The sequence below is a fragment of the Pelodiscus sinensis genome, chromosome 17 (genome assembly GCF_049634645.1).
Source record: "Pelodiscus sinensis isolate JC-2024 chromosome 17, ASM4963464v1, whole genome shotgun sequence".
Classification (NCBI taxonomy): domain Eukaryota; kingdom Metazoa; phylum Chordata; order Testudines; family Trionychidae; genus Pelodiscus; species Pelodiscus sinensis.
In genome coordinates, this window is record NC_134727.1 from 4,822,737 (window position 1) to 4,838,509 (window position 15,773).

General features: G+C 51.8%; 1 protein-coding gene across 3 annotated transcripts in view; it reads right to left on the reverse strand.

Annotated features, from left to right (window-relative positions):
* FGF18 (fibroblast growth factor 18) overlaps nucleotides 1-4,372 on the reverse strand; it is a 123,126-nt gene extending 118,754 nt beyond the window's left edge. The window contains exons 1-3 of one of the 3 annotated variants that reach the window (XM_075900145.1): nucleotides 4,134-4,372; nucleotides 2,248-2,522; nucleotides 2,025-2,061 (exon numbers count right to left, since the gene is read on the reverse strand). In XM_075900145.1, coding sequence (XP_075756260.1) covers nucleotides 2,025-2,061; nucleotides 2,248-2,279 — 69 coding nt within the window. In that variant the 5' untranslated portion in view covers nucleotides 2,280-2,522; nucleotides 4,134-4,372. Of the gene's footprint in view, nucleotides 1-1,117; nucleotides 2,005-2,024; nucleotides 2,062-2,247; nucleotides 3,704-4,133 lie in introns of those variants that run through there. The other 2 variants (XM_075900148.1, XM_075900146.1) reach the window with 2 other exon arrangements.
* Between the last annotated feature and the right edge of the window lie 11,401 nt (nucleotides 4,373-15,773).

Genomic DNA, 15,773 nt, shown 5'->3' on the forward strand with positions numbered 1-15,773 from the left:
ACTAGTACGTAGGTCAACTCACCGATCTTCATTTATGGCGAAAGTAGGTGTTAGGATCTAATTCATTTGGGCCTTCCTAGATTCCCCCACCACAAAGCTTTTTTTTAAAGAAAAACAATAGACCACGTCAGAGAGACATTCATTTCCCCTAATTCACCAAAGGTTAACTGTTACTCCAACTGATCATTCGAAAAAAAATCCTAAAATCCCTCTTTCCCATCAAGCTCAAAACATGTAAGCTCAGGAATAAATCCAGACAGAAACTGTAACAACACAGGCAATAAAAACCTCACAGCATTCACATCTTTTCATCTGCCATGAATATTGTAAACACTCTCTTTCAGGCTCTTGAGTGTTACTAATCTAACCTTTTGGCTTCCGACACTACTAGTCATAACAGCCCGCCTCTTGCTATAACAGCCAGTTGGTTCACCCCCCTAGAAAAGTGGGAGAAGATACCTCTGTAGCTTCCAGTCAGAGTAAATCCTAATGTCAGATCTTCTTGCAAAAATGCTGCAAAATCAGCACTAAACCTAAGAAGTATGGTTCTAATAGGGAGCGAGCACAGAATTTTCTCCCTTTTTTTTCATTATTTTATTGCTCTGGAAGCCTGCAAGTTCCAACTGTATAAATGCCAATAACTTCCCAAGTTTTAAGGCTGTTGAAGTAAGAGATCAGATTTTAGCAAGTGCTTTCCAGGCTGGGAGCCAAACTTCTTCTGATTCAATAAAAGCAACAAGGGGGCTGAGTGGGGAGGGCTGATTAACCTCAGTCACCACACAATCTCAGAAATGCCTGCTCCGTGAAGAGGGTGCCATCGCTGAGCGCCCGGCCCGGCCTGCTTTGCCTTGGGTGGGGGCCGGAATGCACTGAAGCAATCCAGCAAACGCCTTCCAACCACAAAGTAATTTACAGAGGGAGATCCCCTCTCTGGCTCAAGAGGCTGCGCTGCTGAAGCAAGGAGTCCTTTTGGTTTACCGTCTAGCTGCACTTCTCCACCCCCCCCCCCCCGCCCCCCTCGAAAAATATAGTGAAGTTTTCAAATCTGGCCCAGACTTGGTCGCTTTATTGCAGAGTCTTTACGCCGTTTGTCCCGGATCCCTTCCTCCAAACCTACCCGAGAAGCCGGGAAGAACAGGTGCAATCCGGGCCATGTGGCTGGGCTCTGCCCCTCGGCAAACGGAGGGATCCGATCCGGGGCCCGCCTGCCCGCTTCGCGTTTACACGGGCGCGCTTCGGGGGGGGGGGGGCAGAGCCGGACCGGAGCACCCCCGCGAGGCAGGGCGGGAGGGCGCTGCGCACTGGAGCACCTGCCAATTGTGAAACACTGGAGCGGGCGGGTGTGTCCTCGCCGGGCGCACGTGTTGCGTTTACACCAGCGAAAACTATGCGCGAGCAAACCGCATCGAGGGGAAAAAGCCTCGTATTTTGGTTGTCATGGAAAATGTGATTCCAACTCACTCCACCCCGAATTTCAGACTCTCCCCCCATCTCCAGCGCGCCGGGCGCCGCTTCGCCAGACGCTCCAGCAATCGGGCTGGTTCCTGCAGCTCCGAGGCAGAATACCTGGGGGTGGGGGACAGGCCGAGCAAGACCCCCTCTTCCGCTGGCGAAGGGTCCTCTTCCTAGCAGGAGAGCGCCTGCGACGCACCCCCGCCCCCCATCCATCAGCCTTTCCCAAGCACTGCGCGCCCCACCCTTCCTTCCCACCGCTAGCCAGGCTCCTGCGCTCCAAAGAACCCCTGAAATGCAGGCCCCTGGCGACCCACAGCATGCCCCACGGGGGGGGGGGGGGGAGAAATTGACCATCCTCTGGTTCGGGCAGCGGCAGGGAGTCCCAGCGCTGAGGCTGGGGGGGGGCGCTCTGGCTCCCACCACAAGTGCCACTCGCCTCGAAGCTCACTTGAATCGAGGGAGGGAGGGCGTGGAAGCCCTTTGCCAAGGCGCCTGGCACTCCGAGGTCAGCCCGCCTCCTTTGTTCCCGGGTCCGGCCCCAAGGGGGAGAAGCGAGCGAGGGCACGTACCTGTACCTGAGCGCACAGCAGCAGGGAATGGAAACATCTGGAGAGGAGAGAGAAAAAAAAGCATCAAAAGATCAAACGAGGCGGTGAACCGGCTCTGGCCGCAGTCGCGAGCCGGAGCGAGCGGGGCTAGGGGAGCACCTGGCTGCCGGGGAAATGCAGCCGGCGCCTTCCCCGAGGAAAGTTTGCCCGGGTCTGCGAGGCACCTCGCGGCCCTACTCCTTACAAGCAAGTGCAGGCGGAGAGCAGTGAAGGCATCGCTGAGGGAGGCGGGGGCAGGCCAAGTTAACGGAGCGAAATCCCCAGCCGCAGGCTTGACATGGGCAGGACCCGGCCGCCGAGCCCCGCGGCTTTCCAGCGAGCTCGCTTGGCGCTGATAAACAAAGATGAGAAGTTGCGAGCCTGCCGGGTCTGCCTCCTCCGAGTGGCTCCCTCCGGCATCAGCTCGCCTCTTCCCCCGTCGCTCCTCCGCCTGCCGCGGCTCGCCCGCGCCCTCCGCCTCTGGAGAGATGAAGGTGCCTTATTGTCAGGAACTTCCGATCAGCAGCAAATCGGCCCCCCCGCCGGCCCCCCCTTCCAGGGACCCAGCCCTGGGCGCTTCCCAGCGAGGCGCAGCGGCGCTCCGAGCGCAGGCGTTGCGGGCTGGCGTTTGCCCTTCGGCCTCTTCCGTAGGGGCACCCCGGGAGGCTGGCAGGTGGCGGGGGGCGCACGGCCGGGCGCAGCTCGCAGGCTCCTCGGGAGGTCTGGCCGGGCTCAGGTGGCCCCTGCGCGGCTAACAGCCCGGCTGCGCGGGGGAAGCGCGCACACGATGCTGGAGCGGAGACTTCAGCCCTGATCTCGCGTCTCCTGCAGGCTCATGTTTCCTGCGCGCCCCGGCTCCTTCCCGCAGCATCACGGCCCAGGGGGAGCATCGGCCGGGGGCGGGGGTGGGTTTCGGATCCGCGCAGCTGCCGGCTCGCCACTCGCTGGGCGCCGCGAAGCCACCCCGCCCCGCAGTCAGGGCGGCCCCGATCCGCAGCCGGGTCCCGGGCGAGGGTGTTAAGCGGTAGCTCGAGATGGAGGGGTGGGATCCGAGCCCGACGCCCCCCGCGCCAGGGCGCTCCCGGTTGGGTCTGCGCTCCGGACCCGCGGCTTCAGCTCCTGGACAGGAGTCCCCGGGGCGGACCCGCTTACGCCGCTGGCTGCGGGGCAGGGACGGCGAAGCTCGAGGGCAGGGTCCTGCGGCAGAGGGGACGAAGCATCCTTTGGACAACAGAGCGGACCAGGCTTGGGGGGGCAAAGTCAGAGCCCCCTCTCTCGGGAGGCGGCGTGGGTGTCACTTCCAGCCGGCCCCACCCACGCCCCTTGCCCGCAGCCCGCCCCCAGCCTGCCGCGCTCTCCGACAGCGCGCTCTGCTTTCCTCCTCGGGCACGGAACCAGCTTCACTCCTCCCTGCGCCTCCGCCTTGCCCAGGGAAATCCGCTCCGGGCTGAACGCCGGGCCCGCAAATCCAGCCTCTGGCTGCTGGTGGGAGCTGGGGAGCCAAGCTCTCGGCTGCTCTCCGGGGCTCGCTTCGGCGGACGCCTCCCCTCGCCCGCCCCTGCTGTCCAGGAGCTCCCTGCTGACCCGCAGCAGACACGTGTCATGCAAGCCAGCGTGTGGCTGCGTGGCCAGCCCTAGCTAGACCAGCCCTCCCGTGCGCCCAGGGCCACCGCTTCGCCGGGGGGGGGGGGGGGGTTGAAAGGAGAGAGGGAAGTTGTGATACCGGGGCTAAGCAACACACGCGAGAGCGGGCACGGACCCAGCCGGAGCCTTTGGAAGGGGAGGAGAATCACACTCACACTCACAATCACAGTCTCACACAATCAATCACACACACAATCGTCTCGCCCTCTCTCTGCTTCATGCCACATTGTGCTGCTGCGCACGTGGGCACAAAACCAAGCCGCCTCTGGGGGCTGCCCAGGCCCCGTGTACACGCGCGAGGGAAAAGGAGGAGTGACTCCGGATTCAGGCCGTGCAAGGACAGTGCCCATGGGGAGGAGGGGCCCTACGGCTGGGGCACGGGGAGAGGGGAGGCGAGTGGCTCGGTGTCTGTCTGCTGTCCAGGAGGGAAGCGTCAGACACACGCACCTGCAGGAGTTCCCACCGGTTGGCCCGCTTCACTTCACCTGCCAAAGCACCTGCAGACCTTGCCCTTCGCCCGGGCTAATCAGGAGCGGCCATTCCTGGCCGAAGCAGGTTCGTGTTTTAACGCCTTCGTGATCAGCCCGAGCCGGGGGGGACCCCCGGGATACACCGCTCAGCGCCCGGGGGCTAGATCTGCAACCAAGGGCCCGGAGCAGGGCAAGTCCTGCCATGCGTCCAGCCCTGACACCCCGACACTTGCCAGGTTATTATTTATTAGCCTCGCCCCATCTCCCACGAGGGGCTGTTTACAGCGGAGTCAGGTTGGTTGGGTTTACACTGCGCACGGCAAGGAATTTCCCCAGAGCCCAGCTGGTTTGCACCGCGGCCAGTTCGGTTTCAAAACGCTTCGCTTGCCATCTAGTGGAGAGACCCGGCCAGTGCACCCGCCAAGCCCGACTCCAGCCCAGCAGCAGGCTGGATCGTCCGAGAGCTGGACGATGGAGCCAGCTGAAAAGTTACACTCCTACTGCCTGTGTCCTTTGCTGGCTTCGAGAGCTCTCAGCCACTACAGCCCAGGGCATTAAGGGCCTAGGGAGGACAATTCAAAGGACTACTCATGCCAGCAACAGGCTGGATAGATACTTTCCAGCCATCTCATCTACATAGCCAGGCTGCTCAGAGGGGACCCAAGACTCTGCTTCCCCTCACATCAAAATGGTTTTTTTCAACAAAATGCACATAAATAGGATGAGAGAGCAGAATTGGTATTTTCCCTCTGAAAACTCATTTCTAGTAGGCAAAAGGCCTAGAACTATCAAGGACAGGCATATTCTACTTCTCAAAAGAGCAGGTCATATCAGTTCACATTGTCATCTGAGAACATAACCCTAACTCAGACCGGTCAGGTTTTTAAATTCCCTGCTCAAATACCAACGTATTTCAGGCCTTCTCATGCTCACATTGAAATGAAACTGTGCTCTCGCTGGCTCCACATTTTTAGCAAATCCTCCTTTTTCCAGACATCCTAATTCTTTGCATTCATCACTCCATAAACCCAAGTCCTGCAGACACGGGTGTGCATAACATGATTTTAATGGGTCTACTGTGAATAATGGTATGCACGTGGTTACATGTTTTCAGGATCAGGGCCATAACGGTCACGATGGGCTGCTGTGAAATTCACAAAGCATCCCTACAGCTGTTCCTTGTGTAATAGTGAAAGACCATCTAAGGCTTGAAAGTCCTCAAATTGTCCAATAGGAGAGACTGCATAAAATTCCTGTATTAATTAGTGTGATGAGAGACTTGCTTTTAAATCTCTGTTTAGAGATAATATTAAACTTCCTGTTCTTTCACGCCTACTTTGTTTAGGACAGGACACAGTGTTTGGAAGGGTGACACTGGGAAGAGAAAATTCCCTTTTCCTTCCAGCTGCAGTTAGACATGGATTAGTCGCATACCTGGAAAATCAGCCACTCCAAGTGGGAAAACATAGGATTTTCCAGGCACATGAGCTCAGTAGCCCAGTAAGTCTGGGATCTTGCTCCTGGTAGTGGTCGGTGTCTGATGCTTAAGAAGAACATCCTGCATAATGAATGCAACCCATTACACAAAGCCATCTGGAGGTTGGGGTTGGGCAGGGAAAAGCAGTTCTTGTTTAACACCTGCAGTCACTCACTACAGCCCCACCTCAAATTTCTTGATCAGCAGCGGTCAAAAAAATTACCCTAAATCCAGCCACAATATTTGACTTGGGGCCTGATTCGGCTCCCATTGGCATCTACGGTAACGCTCCGCTCAACGTCAGCTGGCCCTCCATGACCTCTAGCAGCAGAGAATTCCACAGAATGTCTGCAAACGACATGAAAAATAATCACATCCATGGATCTGTGGTTACCCTCTTTGTTCTCACGTTTTGGGAGAAGGTGAAAAAGGATCTGTGCATTGTCGTCATGCCTTTCAGACGCTGAAACATTCCCTCTAACTCTTCTCAAGCCACCGCTAAATCATTCTAGTTCTCCCCACTGCTGTGGCATTGTCAAACTACCTAAAAATAAACCCCGCAAAGGCTATTTCCTCAGGTCCAGTCAATATACAGTTTTAAAACACCAACTTGGATGTCCAATATGGAAATGGTCCACAGAATCGATCAGATCCCAGGAAAGAAAAATCCTGAACCCTTTGGCAAGCTGCTGGAAGTAGATTGTGACACAACCAGCTCCCCACAAGCCATTAACACATGCTCCGTCAGCCAGCATTGGTTCTACACACCAATTTGGGAAGCACTGGTCTGCCTGGCACTTCCTCAGCTAATGCAGGATCATTCTGTACCTTATGGCTATTGTTATCATGCTCTTTTGTTCCTTGTATTATGGTAGCTCCTGAAGACCACAGCTCAGAACTCCATTATACCAAGTATAATATCTGCCCCAAAGAGCCTCCAATCCACCCATGCACGACAGAGAAAGGATGGAGGGTGAGCCGGGGACTCGGTGTGGTGGAGAGTTTTCCCCAGGCTCACACAGCAGGTCAGTGGCTCAGCCAGGGTTGAAGTTGTTTGGCTATTCCAGTTTTAAAATGACACTTGATGTTATGAGATTTGGCTTTGCATTTTGCAGGGGGGAACCAAAAAAATCTCCCCATAATTGTTTTCATTTTCTTGTTTTGAAGTAATATGGTAACAATAAAAATATATGGCCCAATCTACCGCACGCTTCACCCGTCCCTCCATTCATACTGCCCATCTACAGCTCTCTACTACCTCTTACAATCTTAAGCTTTGTTCTGGCAACCCGTGAAATCTTGCACTAATTGAAGGGGGCCAATTTCCCCTCTTCAAACATGCTGGGCATTGCTGCCTAGTGAATATAGCAGGGAATTCAAAACTCCTAGGATCAGTTTTTGGCTCTGCCACTTAACGTGGCACCTCAGTGAAGCCTGTTTACTTATCTGTGAAATGAGGATAAAGCTTCCCTCTGGGATGTTGTGTCCTCAGAAGGAAGGTGTTCGAGCGGTACAGTCCTCACTTAGACATGAGCGTTGATACGCATGCACCCTAGTGGTAGAGGAGGCCAAGCTAACGTCCCCCAGACTTCAACAGAGAGAGAAGTGAAAGATCCTGCGCTTTGGAACACCCTGCTTCTACTGGTTCAAAAGAGTCAGAAACTGTTGACTTTCCACAGATGGAGCCAGACTCCCCCCCTCTTTTCCCCAAGCTCTTTCTGAGGGGGTGGGTTGAATTGGTGGTGAATGAATTGAGAGGGACTGTTGAGTTGGTGGGACGGATTCTTTATGTGACTGTTGGGTCCACAGGATGTGTATTTTAACAGCTTTGTGCATGGACTTCAAGCTCTGACGAAGCCACGTTTTAAAAATCTAAACCAACACATAAAAGAAATTGACCCCAGGCTAAGGTCCAAGCCCCTATTGAAGAATGGAAAATGCCAGCTAATTTTCCTTCAGTCACTTTTCATTTCCACTTGTGGCCTTGCCCTTTTGGGATCCGGATTAGAAATATCAGAATGAGATTGAGAGAGAGAGATTCTGCATGAAGTAGAAACCTCAATATTTTAAGACATGTGAAAAGAGACCCAACCAAGCATCACTAAAAGTACAATAGGGAATGTTCAGGCAGTAACACTAAACAGCCAATGGTGTTTTTCCCCCCCTTCTAAATGACATAGATCAGAGTCATCCTTGTGGTAACACCACTGAAGTCGCCAAAATGAATTTATCCCTGTGATCCTTTTACTGCCTGGTTCAGATTTCAGCAGCAGTGTGTTTGTCAGATTTATTATATATCGAACTAAGTATTGCCCAAAACAATCTTAAAGCATCGATCCTACAACAGGATGTGTATGGAAAAGGGCAACAAAAATGATGAGGGGTATGAAACAGCTGCAATATGAGGAGAGATTAATTAGACTGGAACACGTCAGCTTGGAAAAGAGAAGACTAAGGGGAGACATAATAAAGGTCTATCAAATAATGACCGGTGTGGAGAAAGTGAATAAGGAAAAGTTCTTTACTCCTTCCCATAACAGGAGAACTAAAGGTCACCAAATAGGTGGCAAATTTAAAACAAACAAAAAGAAATACTTCTCCACACCACACGCAGTCAACCTGTGGAACTCCTTGCCAGAGGATGTTGTGAAGACCAGGGCTTTAACAGGGTTCAAAAAAGAACTAGATGTCTTCATGAATGATAGGTCCATCAATGGCTATTAGCCAGGATGGGCAGGAATGGTGTCCCGAACTTCTGTGTGTCAGAAGCTGGGAATGGGTGACAGGGGAGGGATTGCTCGATGATTCCCTGTTCTGTTCACGTCCTCTGGGGCACCTGGCATTGGCCAGTGTCAGAAGACAGGACACTGGGCTAGATGGACTTTTGGTCTGACACAGTATGGCCGTTCTTACGACAGACTAACGCTTGCTTTTGGCTTCCTGGGTTACCACACAGGCACCAAGTTGGAGTAGAGCCCCTGGATGGCATTTAGTTACCGTTTGATCACATGTGACTGACAATATTCTTGATACAACGGAGTCTTCAGGATGGTGCTGGATCCTAGCAGAGAGTGAGACGCCTTATGGAATTGGAAGTCAGGCTATAATCTTCCTCTCAGCAGTTGTGGAAATTGACAGCGGAGATGGGAAACCTGCAAGGTGTATGTGGAAAAACGTCTCTCGGAGGCAGCCTTGACGCTGGCATTACGGATTTAGCCTGCTTGTCGTTTGGCTCACCTACAACAGAGGCTCCCTCTCACCCTTCATCTGACACAGCGCCTCGCAGTGAGTGTCACCTATCCCATTCAGACCTGCCAGTGATGCTTAGGGTAGGGGACTGTCTTCAGAAGGGCCCCTTGGACTTCCATCAAAGGGAGGGAGAGCTCAGTGGTTTGAGCACTGGCCTGCTAATCCCAGAGTTGTGAGCTCAAGCCTTGAGGGGCCATTTAGGGATCTGGAACGAATGTGTCAGGGATGGTACCTGGTCCTACTGTGAGGGCAGGGGACTGGACTCAATGACCTCTCAAGGTCCCTTCCAGCTCTATGCGATAGGTATATCTCCATATATAGATTTCTATTCATGTTAAGACCTGGGTGATTTTTTTCTAAGCAAAATCTAAATTCTGGGTTTAAGCTGCCTGTGGGGGCCCTTTAATTTTCAGATCTCATATGCTGCATCAAAAGTAACATTAATAGGCTGAGTTGTAAGGAACACAATACTGTGTCCGAAAGCAGCTGGGTAGAGGACAGTCGTTTATCGGGCGTCCTATTTTCTCAATCTGGAGGGAAACAGAGCTGTTGTTTCGTTGCAGAAATACATGAGCAACAGCGCTGCCCTGCTGCTATTCAGTCACTGATGGAGGCTGCTGTTTCTTTTGATTGCCAGGACCCAACCAGCCAGCCCAACAAATTCCCATTGGAAATGGAAAACCTCGAACTTAACAAGTTTATTTTTAACAGAGTGCATTCATAGCACGGAGGCAAGGGCAGCGTATGTCTGAGAGCTCGGTCTCCACCAAATTATAGTAATCGATGCGCTGGCCAGGTAAAATTGCAGCCAGCGGAGCCGTCCTTATAATCTCCTAGTGCTAATTCTTTTCAGTGTGCAGGCAAAGGCTTGGTTCCCGACTGTGTTCTACAGGGCCTTGGTGGCTTATTGGATTAGTTGCTGCTCTTCACCAATTCAAATCAAAGTCTGATGAGCATGACCTTCTGTGAAAGTCCCTCCAGTGAAATGACTTTCACTTTCTCTGCTCCAATGGGCCACATCACTGACCGGACCAGACGTTTCATAGAGTCTGAAGTGCGTTCAATGGGGCCAAAGAATTAACAGCATGCTTGAGTGGGAAACCGTCACAGCCGCTGGACACCCCTTTGCGTCAGACTGTCGGAATGTGAATGGGAAGAAGTGCAGAAAAGGCTTGGGCTAAATCCAGCCCATCCTGCACCTGGCATACAGCAAGGCAAGAGGCCCTTTGCTCCTTTAGTTTGAAGATTTAAAAAAAAAAAAAAAAAAGAAAAGAAAAGAAAAGAAAACAAGTGGTCTCATGGTTTTAAAAGACATCCAACTTAGCAGTGCCTCTCCACCTGCTGCACACGGGTGATTTACACACATTTTACTCCCAGGATACTACAGTTCCCAAGGGGAAAGGGGCATTTTACTGAAAATTAAGCAGTTATGTGTTTGAAAGAGTCTGCAGTTTAAAACCCTCAGTTAAAAGCATTGGAAATGTTTAGCAGGGATGTGGCATCTGTCCTAGCTTTATCCAGTCTGGACACAAATAGACACTTAGCTACCATGACGATACACACTTTACAGTTTGAAAGCCTTATGCAGAATGTAAGGTGCACCCTTGAAGCATACAGTCCGTCGTCCCTATCCTGTACATCAAGAGAAACCCACATTGGGTTGAATGCTGGGGGGGGGGGACTGTTTTTAACAAAAATAGCACAAAGCATCATGAGGGTGACACGCAGCAAATACTACCACTCACTGCCCCACACTCAGCAAATTCAATTAAATAGAGAGCCCAGCTGGTGGAGGGAATTTTCAAAACAGAAATCCTCCCCTTTCTTTTTCAATTCTTGTCAACTCACTAGCCTAGAAATACTTCTGCCTGCTATAAAATGGTCATATATTTTCATTGATTCGCCTATAGGGGAAAACTCCATGTTTTGAGCCATTCCTCTGTCCCCCGCACCCATCCCCAGAATACTTCAGCTCATATTTAACAACTGGGATTTTCAAAGGCAGCCCAAGGAGTGAATTTCAACTGGAGTTGAGCGCTTAAGCCAAGGCTGTTAAATGCAATTCAGTGTATGGTGCGCCATTGCACATTTCCCTGGTGGAAAATAAATGCATTAAAAATGAAGGAAAATACAAGGTATTACTGCATCCATAATGGAGTGAGTCAGGTACTATGGACTTTCTTGGGGCACACTCAGCATCTACAAAGGATTACAATCATTTCTCCAAGTGTGAACTCAGCTAAAAAGAACTCCCCAAACAATCTACAATTGCACCAACACCTCACTGCCAACTCTGTCCACCTAGCTATACAAGTGACAAGGACCTACCCCCTTAAACCATGCCATCAGGGGCTCAATCCCCCTGCACAGCCATCAAGTGCCAGCAGTGGCTCTGTGCCATGAATACTGGCCAAACCAAACAGTCTCTGCACCAAAGGATAAACAGACACAAAGCAGACATCAAGAAAGGTAACATTCACAAACCTGTAGAATACTTTAACCTCCCTGGACACTCAGTTATGGATTTCGAAGTAGCCATTCTTCTATGAAAAAAACAAAACAAAACAAAACAAACTTCCAAACCAGATTACAAAGAGAAACAGCAGAGCTACAATTAATTTGCAAATGTAACACAATCAAATTAAAATGGGATAAGGATTTTAAATGCCTTTGCAGCAGGAGAACCAATTTTCCTTCTCTTGACAGTCACACCTCCCCATCAGCTGCTGGGAGTGAGCCACATCCACCCTGATTAACAAGGCCTCATAAACACTGGCCCTATGCTTGATAATTAACTCCCTTCTTTTGCTATACTACTGTATATATCCCCGGCTCTATAATTTTCACTCGGATGAAGTGGGTTTTACCCACAAAAGCTTATGCCCAAATAAATCTGTTACCAACTCACAAAGATTCATAGAAAGATGGGAAGGATGCCGTTCCATCCCCAGAGAAAATGTGTCCAACAAGCCATCGTCCCTTCACTCTTTGGTTATCCTTGTCACTGCTATGGCCTGTGCCCATCATGCACTGCAAAACTGAGAGGGCTGGTTTTTAAATGAGCCTCATACGATGGACTCGCTAACGTTATTGACCCAGTAATTTACTAAGTGGTGTGTTTCTCCAGTAGATTTATGAGATTGTGGATAACTTCAATCGGGTAAGTAAATTAATGGGGGAAGTGAAGCTTTCCATTTAGTAATAAGGTCATGTCCAGCATTTAGCGCTCTTCCAAACTCTCCCCTGGCCTTTTAGCATTTTCTTTATTGAGCTTTTCACATGCTAGAGCAAGATAGCACTTTATATTAGTTAAAAGCTGCATTCAAGATCCATATCTATATAAAGGAAACCACTAATATACTCAGCCGAATGCTTCTCTACCCTTTTCGTTGATATCATTTATACATAATGCACATCTGTCTGCCCTAGGTATGCCTAAAGCATCTATCATCGAGGGAGCCAAGCACCACGTTCACGCCCGTTCTAAACAAACAAGCCAACAATGGCATTTCCCCTCTGCCCCCTTGGCTGCAGATTGTGTGGTTGCAGGTGTGCATGTGAAAGAGTCACGGGGGAGCGGCTCGAGTAGGAGAACTAGACCGTTTGAGCGGAGGGTGGCCAGGAGATCGCTCACGTTGATCTGTGCTAGGAAGGATCACCCCAGCCCATGGCACTTTGCTGCAGGCAGATTGCGTCGACCGACAACAGAAGGCCTCATCGGTAGAGCGTCCGGTCGCCAGGAACAAGGTGAAACAGACCAACTTAGACAGATACTAGAGACACGAGGTGGACGAGGTGAGACCTGCTGTCCCTGGCAGAAGAGGCAAGTTTTCCAGCTACACTGAAGAGGTTACTCGCTTGAGGCAGTAACTGTGATTCTTTTGAGATGCGTCCCCGTGTGGGTGCTTCACTTTAGCTGCACGTGCCGACTTGCCAGTTTCGTTCATGAATTTACCCTGAGCCTCCTCGTACCAGATACCGAGGCTGTATAGGGCAAAGTGCCCGCAGTTCTTTTCTCCACTGAAAGGAGCAGTTTAAAACAGAGGGGGAGGATGGTGGTGAGCAGTAGGGATGTTAGCATATAGTTATGTAAACAATTAACCCATAAGCCTGGGCCTATCGGTTAATCCTAATGACTATGTGCAACCCTCCCTTGCTGCTGCTGTATCAGAGGCAGCAAGGGGAGGGAGAGGTGGGAGCTGGTACTTGTGGAGAGCCGGCTATTAAGCATGAGCACCGGATCCTGCAGAGCCACCTGCTCTCCTCAGCTCTGTGCTGCTGCTTCTGACACAGGCACTGATACAGAAGCAGCAGCATGGAGGGTGAGGGGGGCAGGTGGGAGCCTGTGTTTGGGGGAGGCAGCTTAAAAGCCGGCTCCCCATGAGCACCGGCTTCACGGAGCTGCCTCCCTCCTTCCCCCCGCTGCTGTCTCTGATACAGAGGCAGCAGCGCAATGTGGGGGGGGAGGCAGGCAGGATGCCAGCACAGCCTCTCTCTATGGGGAGCTCAGGTCCCCCGCCCATCAGAAGCTGCTGCCGCCCCACATTACTGCCATCCTCTCAGAGGCAGCAACAACAGTGGCAGGGGGTGGGGCTGGGAGCACACTGGCTGCCAGCCCTGGCCCCAGGGGGCTATCAAATAATCCTATAACCGATAAAATTTGGTGCAGTTACACGATTACTCAATTAAACGATACCTAACATCCCTAGTGAGCAGAGCACCCACGGTAACACACCTCTCATAGAGCCAGCTACTGCACTCCTTTGAGGGGCATCCCTGTGGGCGTTGGGCTTCGTGTGATTTGCAAGCAGTAGCCCCAGATGGAGGGCGTTTCAGAAGCGAGTCCTGGATACTGCAGGGCCAAGGGCCGCATCGGATCTGACAGCGTGAATCAGGGAGTTGTGTTTCCAAAAAGTAGGAACTGAAGCCCATGGAGCAGCCCTACATAATTCAGATACTGGTACGTCCTTCAGTCTCTGCTGCTGGCTTCATTGCTCCAGCTGCGGCAACTACGTCAGTGGAAGACGCTTTCCTGCCGACCTAGCTCTGTCCACACTGGTGCTTAAGTTATGTCGCTCAGGCGGCAAGTGTTTCAGGGTCCTTCCCCCAGCACAGCCTGCCCCCTCGGTTTGAGCGTGCCTGCCTCAGGGGAGCGCTGCCCCATTATTCCCCTCGCCTCTGAATTCAGACTTGGGAGTAGCCAGCATTTTTCCTCGTGCGGGGAAACCACCTTGCGACTGGATCTGCGAGTGCTGCCCATTTATACCCTCCCGCATGGCAGCAGCAAACCAGCATCGCCATCTCCCGCTGGGACTGCAGCGGTCAGCACATCGCGCGGTTGTCTTACCTTTCGCCTGCTCTCCTTGTGGGCAGAAGGCTTTGGCGACCCCTTATTCCCTAAAGGGCAGGCAGGGCTCCCGGGGGCAGACTGTTTTGGGGGAAAGAAAAGCAAATGTCAGCTAGAAGGAGGAGAAAGAGCAAGGAAGGATGGGGATGCCAAGAGACCGGCATTCGGCACTGCCTGCCGTTGGCTACGGAGGGAGAATGGAGGCAGAGGGACAAAGGGCGCAGGAGAAAGACAAAGGGAAGAGGGACAGGAGGCTGTACAGAAGGGTGTGGTAGTAGGGTGATCACACCTCCTGCCTGGGCCAGGACAGTCCCTTTTTTAAGCTCTGTCCCGATCTTGATGCCTCCCCCCCCAAACAGGAAGCATTTGTCCCATTTGCTCTTGCTGACATGATCAGCTGAGCTCTATCAGAAAATGGCACGCAGCACAGAGGGGGTAAGCGAAGATGCCAGCAGCCTGCTGGGGAGGAGGCAGTGTTCCAGCTTTTTCTTTTTTTTGGAGGGGGGGAGGGAAAGGAAAGAAACAGAATTGATGGGTGACAGTGTCTGGGGGAGGAGAGGCCTGCAGGGTTCCAGCAACAGGTGACAGCCCCATGCATGGGAGCAGGGAAGGGCTTGGGTAAGCTGCTGGGATCGTCCTGGTTTTCCTTTGAGAAATATGGGTTACCAGCGCTGGTAGGGACAGGAAACTGGGAAGCATGGGGAGGGATGTGAGGGGGAGGAGACTAGGTAAGGAAACAGAACAATGATGGGGAGAAAACGCAAGGGATGGAAAGGTCCATGCCAGCCATTAGAAGGTAAGTGACATTCACCTCTGGGCAGTGTGTGCATGAGTCTGTATTTTAACCTGAAACAATCACTCCAGGTTAGGGTGTGGAGCTTGGTCCTCGTTGTCACATTTTCAGATGGATTTAGAGGCAGGTGACCCAAGCAACCACCTGGGGGTGGGGGGTTTGGGACAGGGGAGCGGCTGTTTTTATGGTTAGCGAGAAAATGTTTGAAGCAAAATGTTTCAGGTAATCCCTAAGTGGATTCACTTTTCACTAACTAGAATGTTCTGGACCGACGTAGATTCTCCCGGAACCTACCAGACTCTTAAGACCCACACTGTCCTTGAACCTCTTAGAGCAGGGGTTCTCAAACTTTGTGATACCACAACCACCCCTAAGTTGTTCGCAACCCCCCCCCCCCCCCCGGGGGGTGGGGGGGGCAGGGGGTCAGGACCCACAGCATGAGAAACACAGTCCTAGAGTTTTGTCAGCCATGCCCTTGCAAGAATATAAGGGCAGGGCATCACCAGTTAGTCAGAGAAATAACCAGCTGAAGTGAGATCATGCCTAGGGTTATTCTAAAGTGCTCTCCTACTGTAACGCTATGTAATACTGCTCTGCGTGGCACACAGGACCATTTCCTAACATCAGTGCATTTCAGATATTAACATTAAAAAGTTCCTATAAGCTTAGTGGAAATGATTTTATGTGGCATAAATATCATTAGAGCCTAGTGTGCAAATTTATCAGGAGGGATAATTCATGCATGCAAATC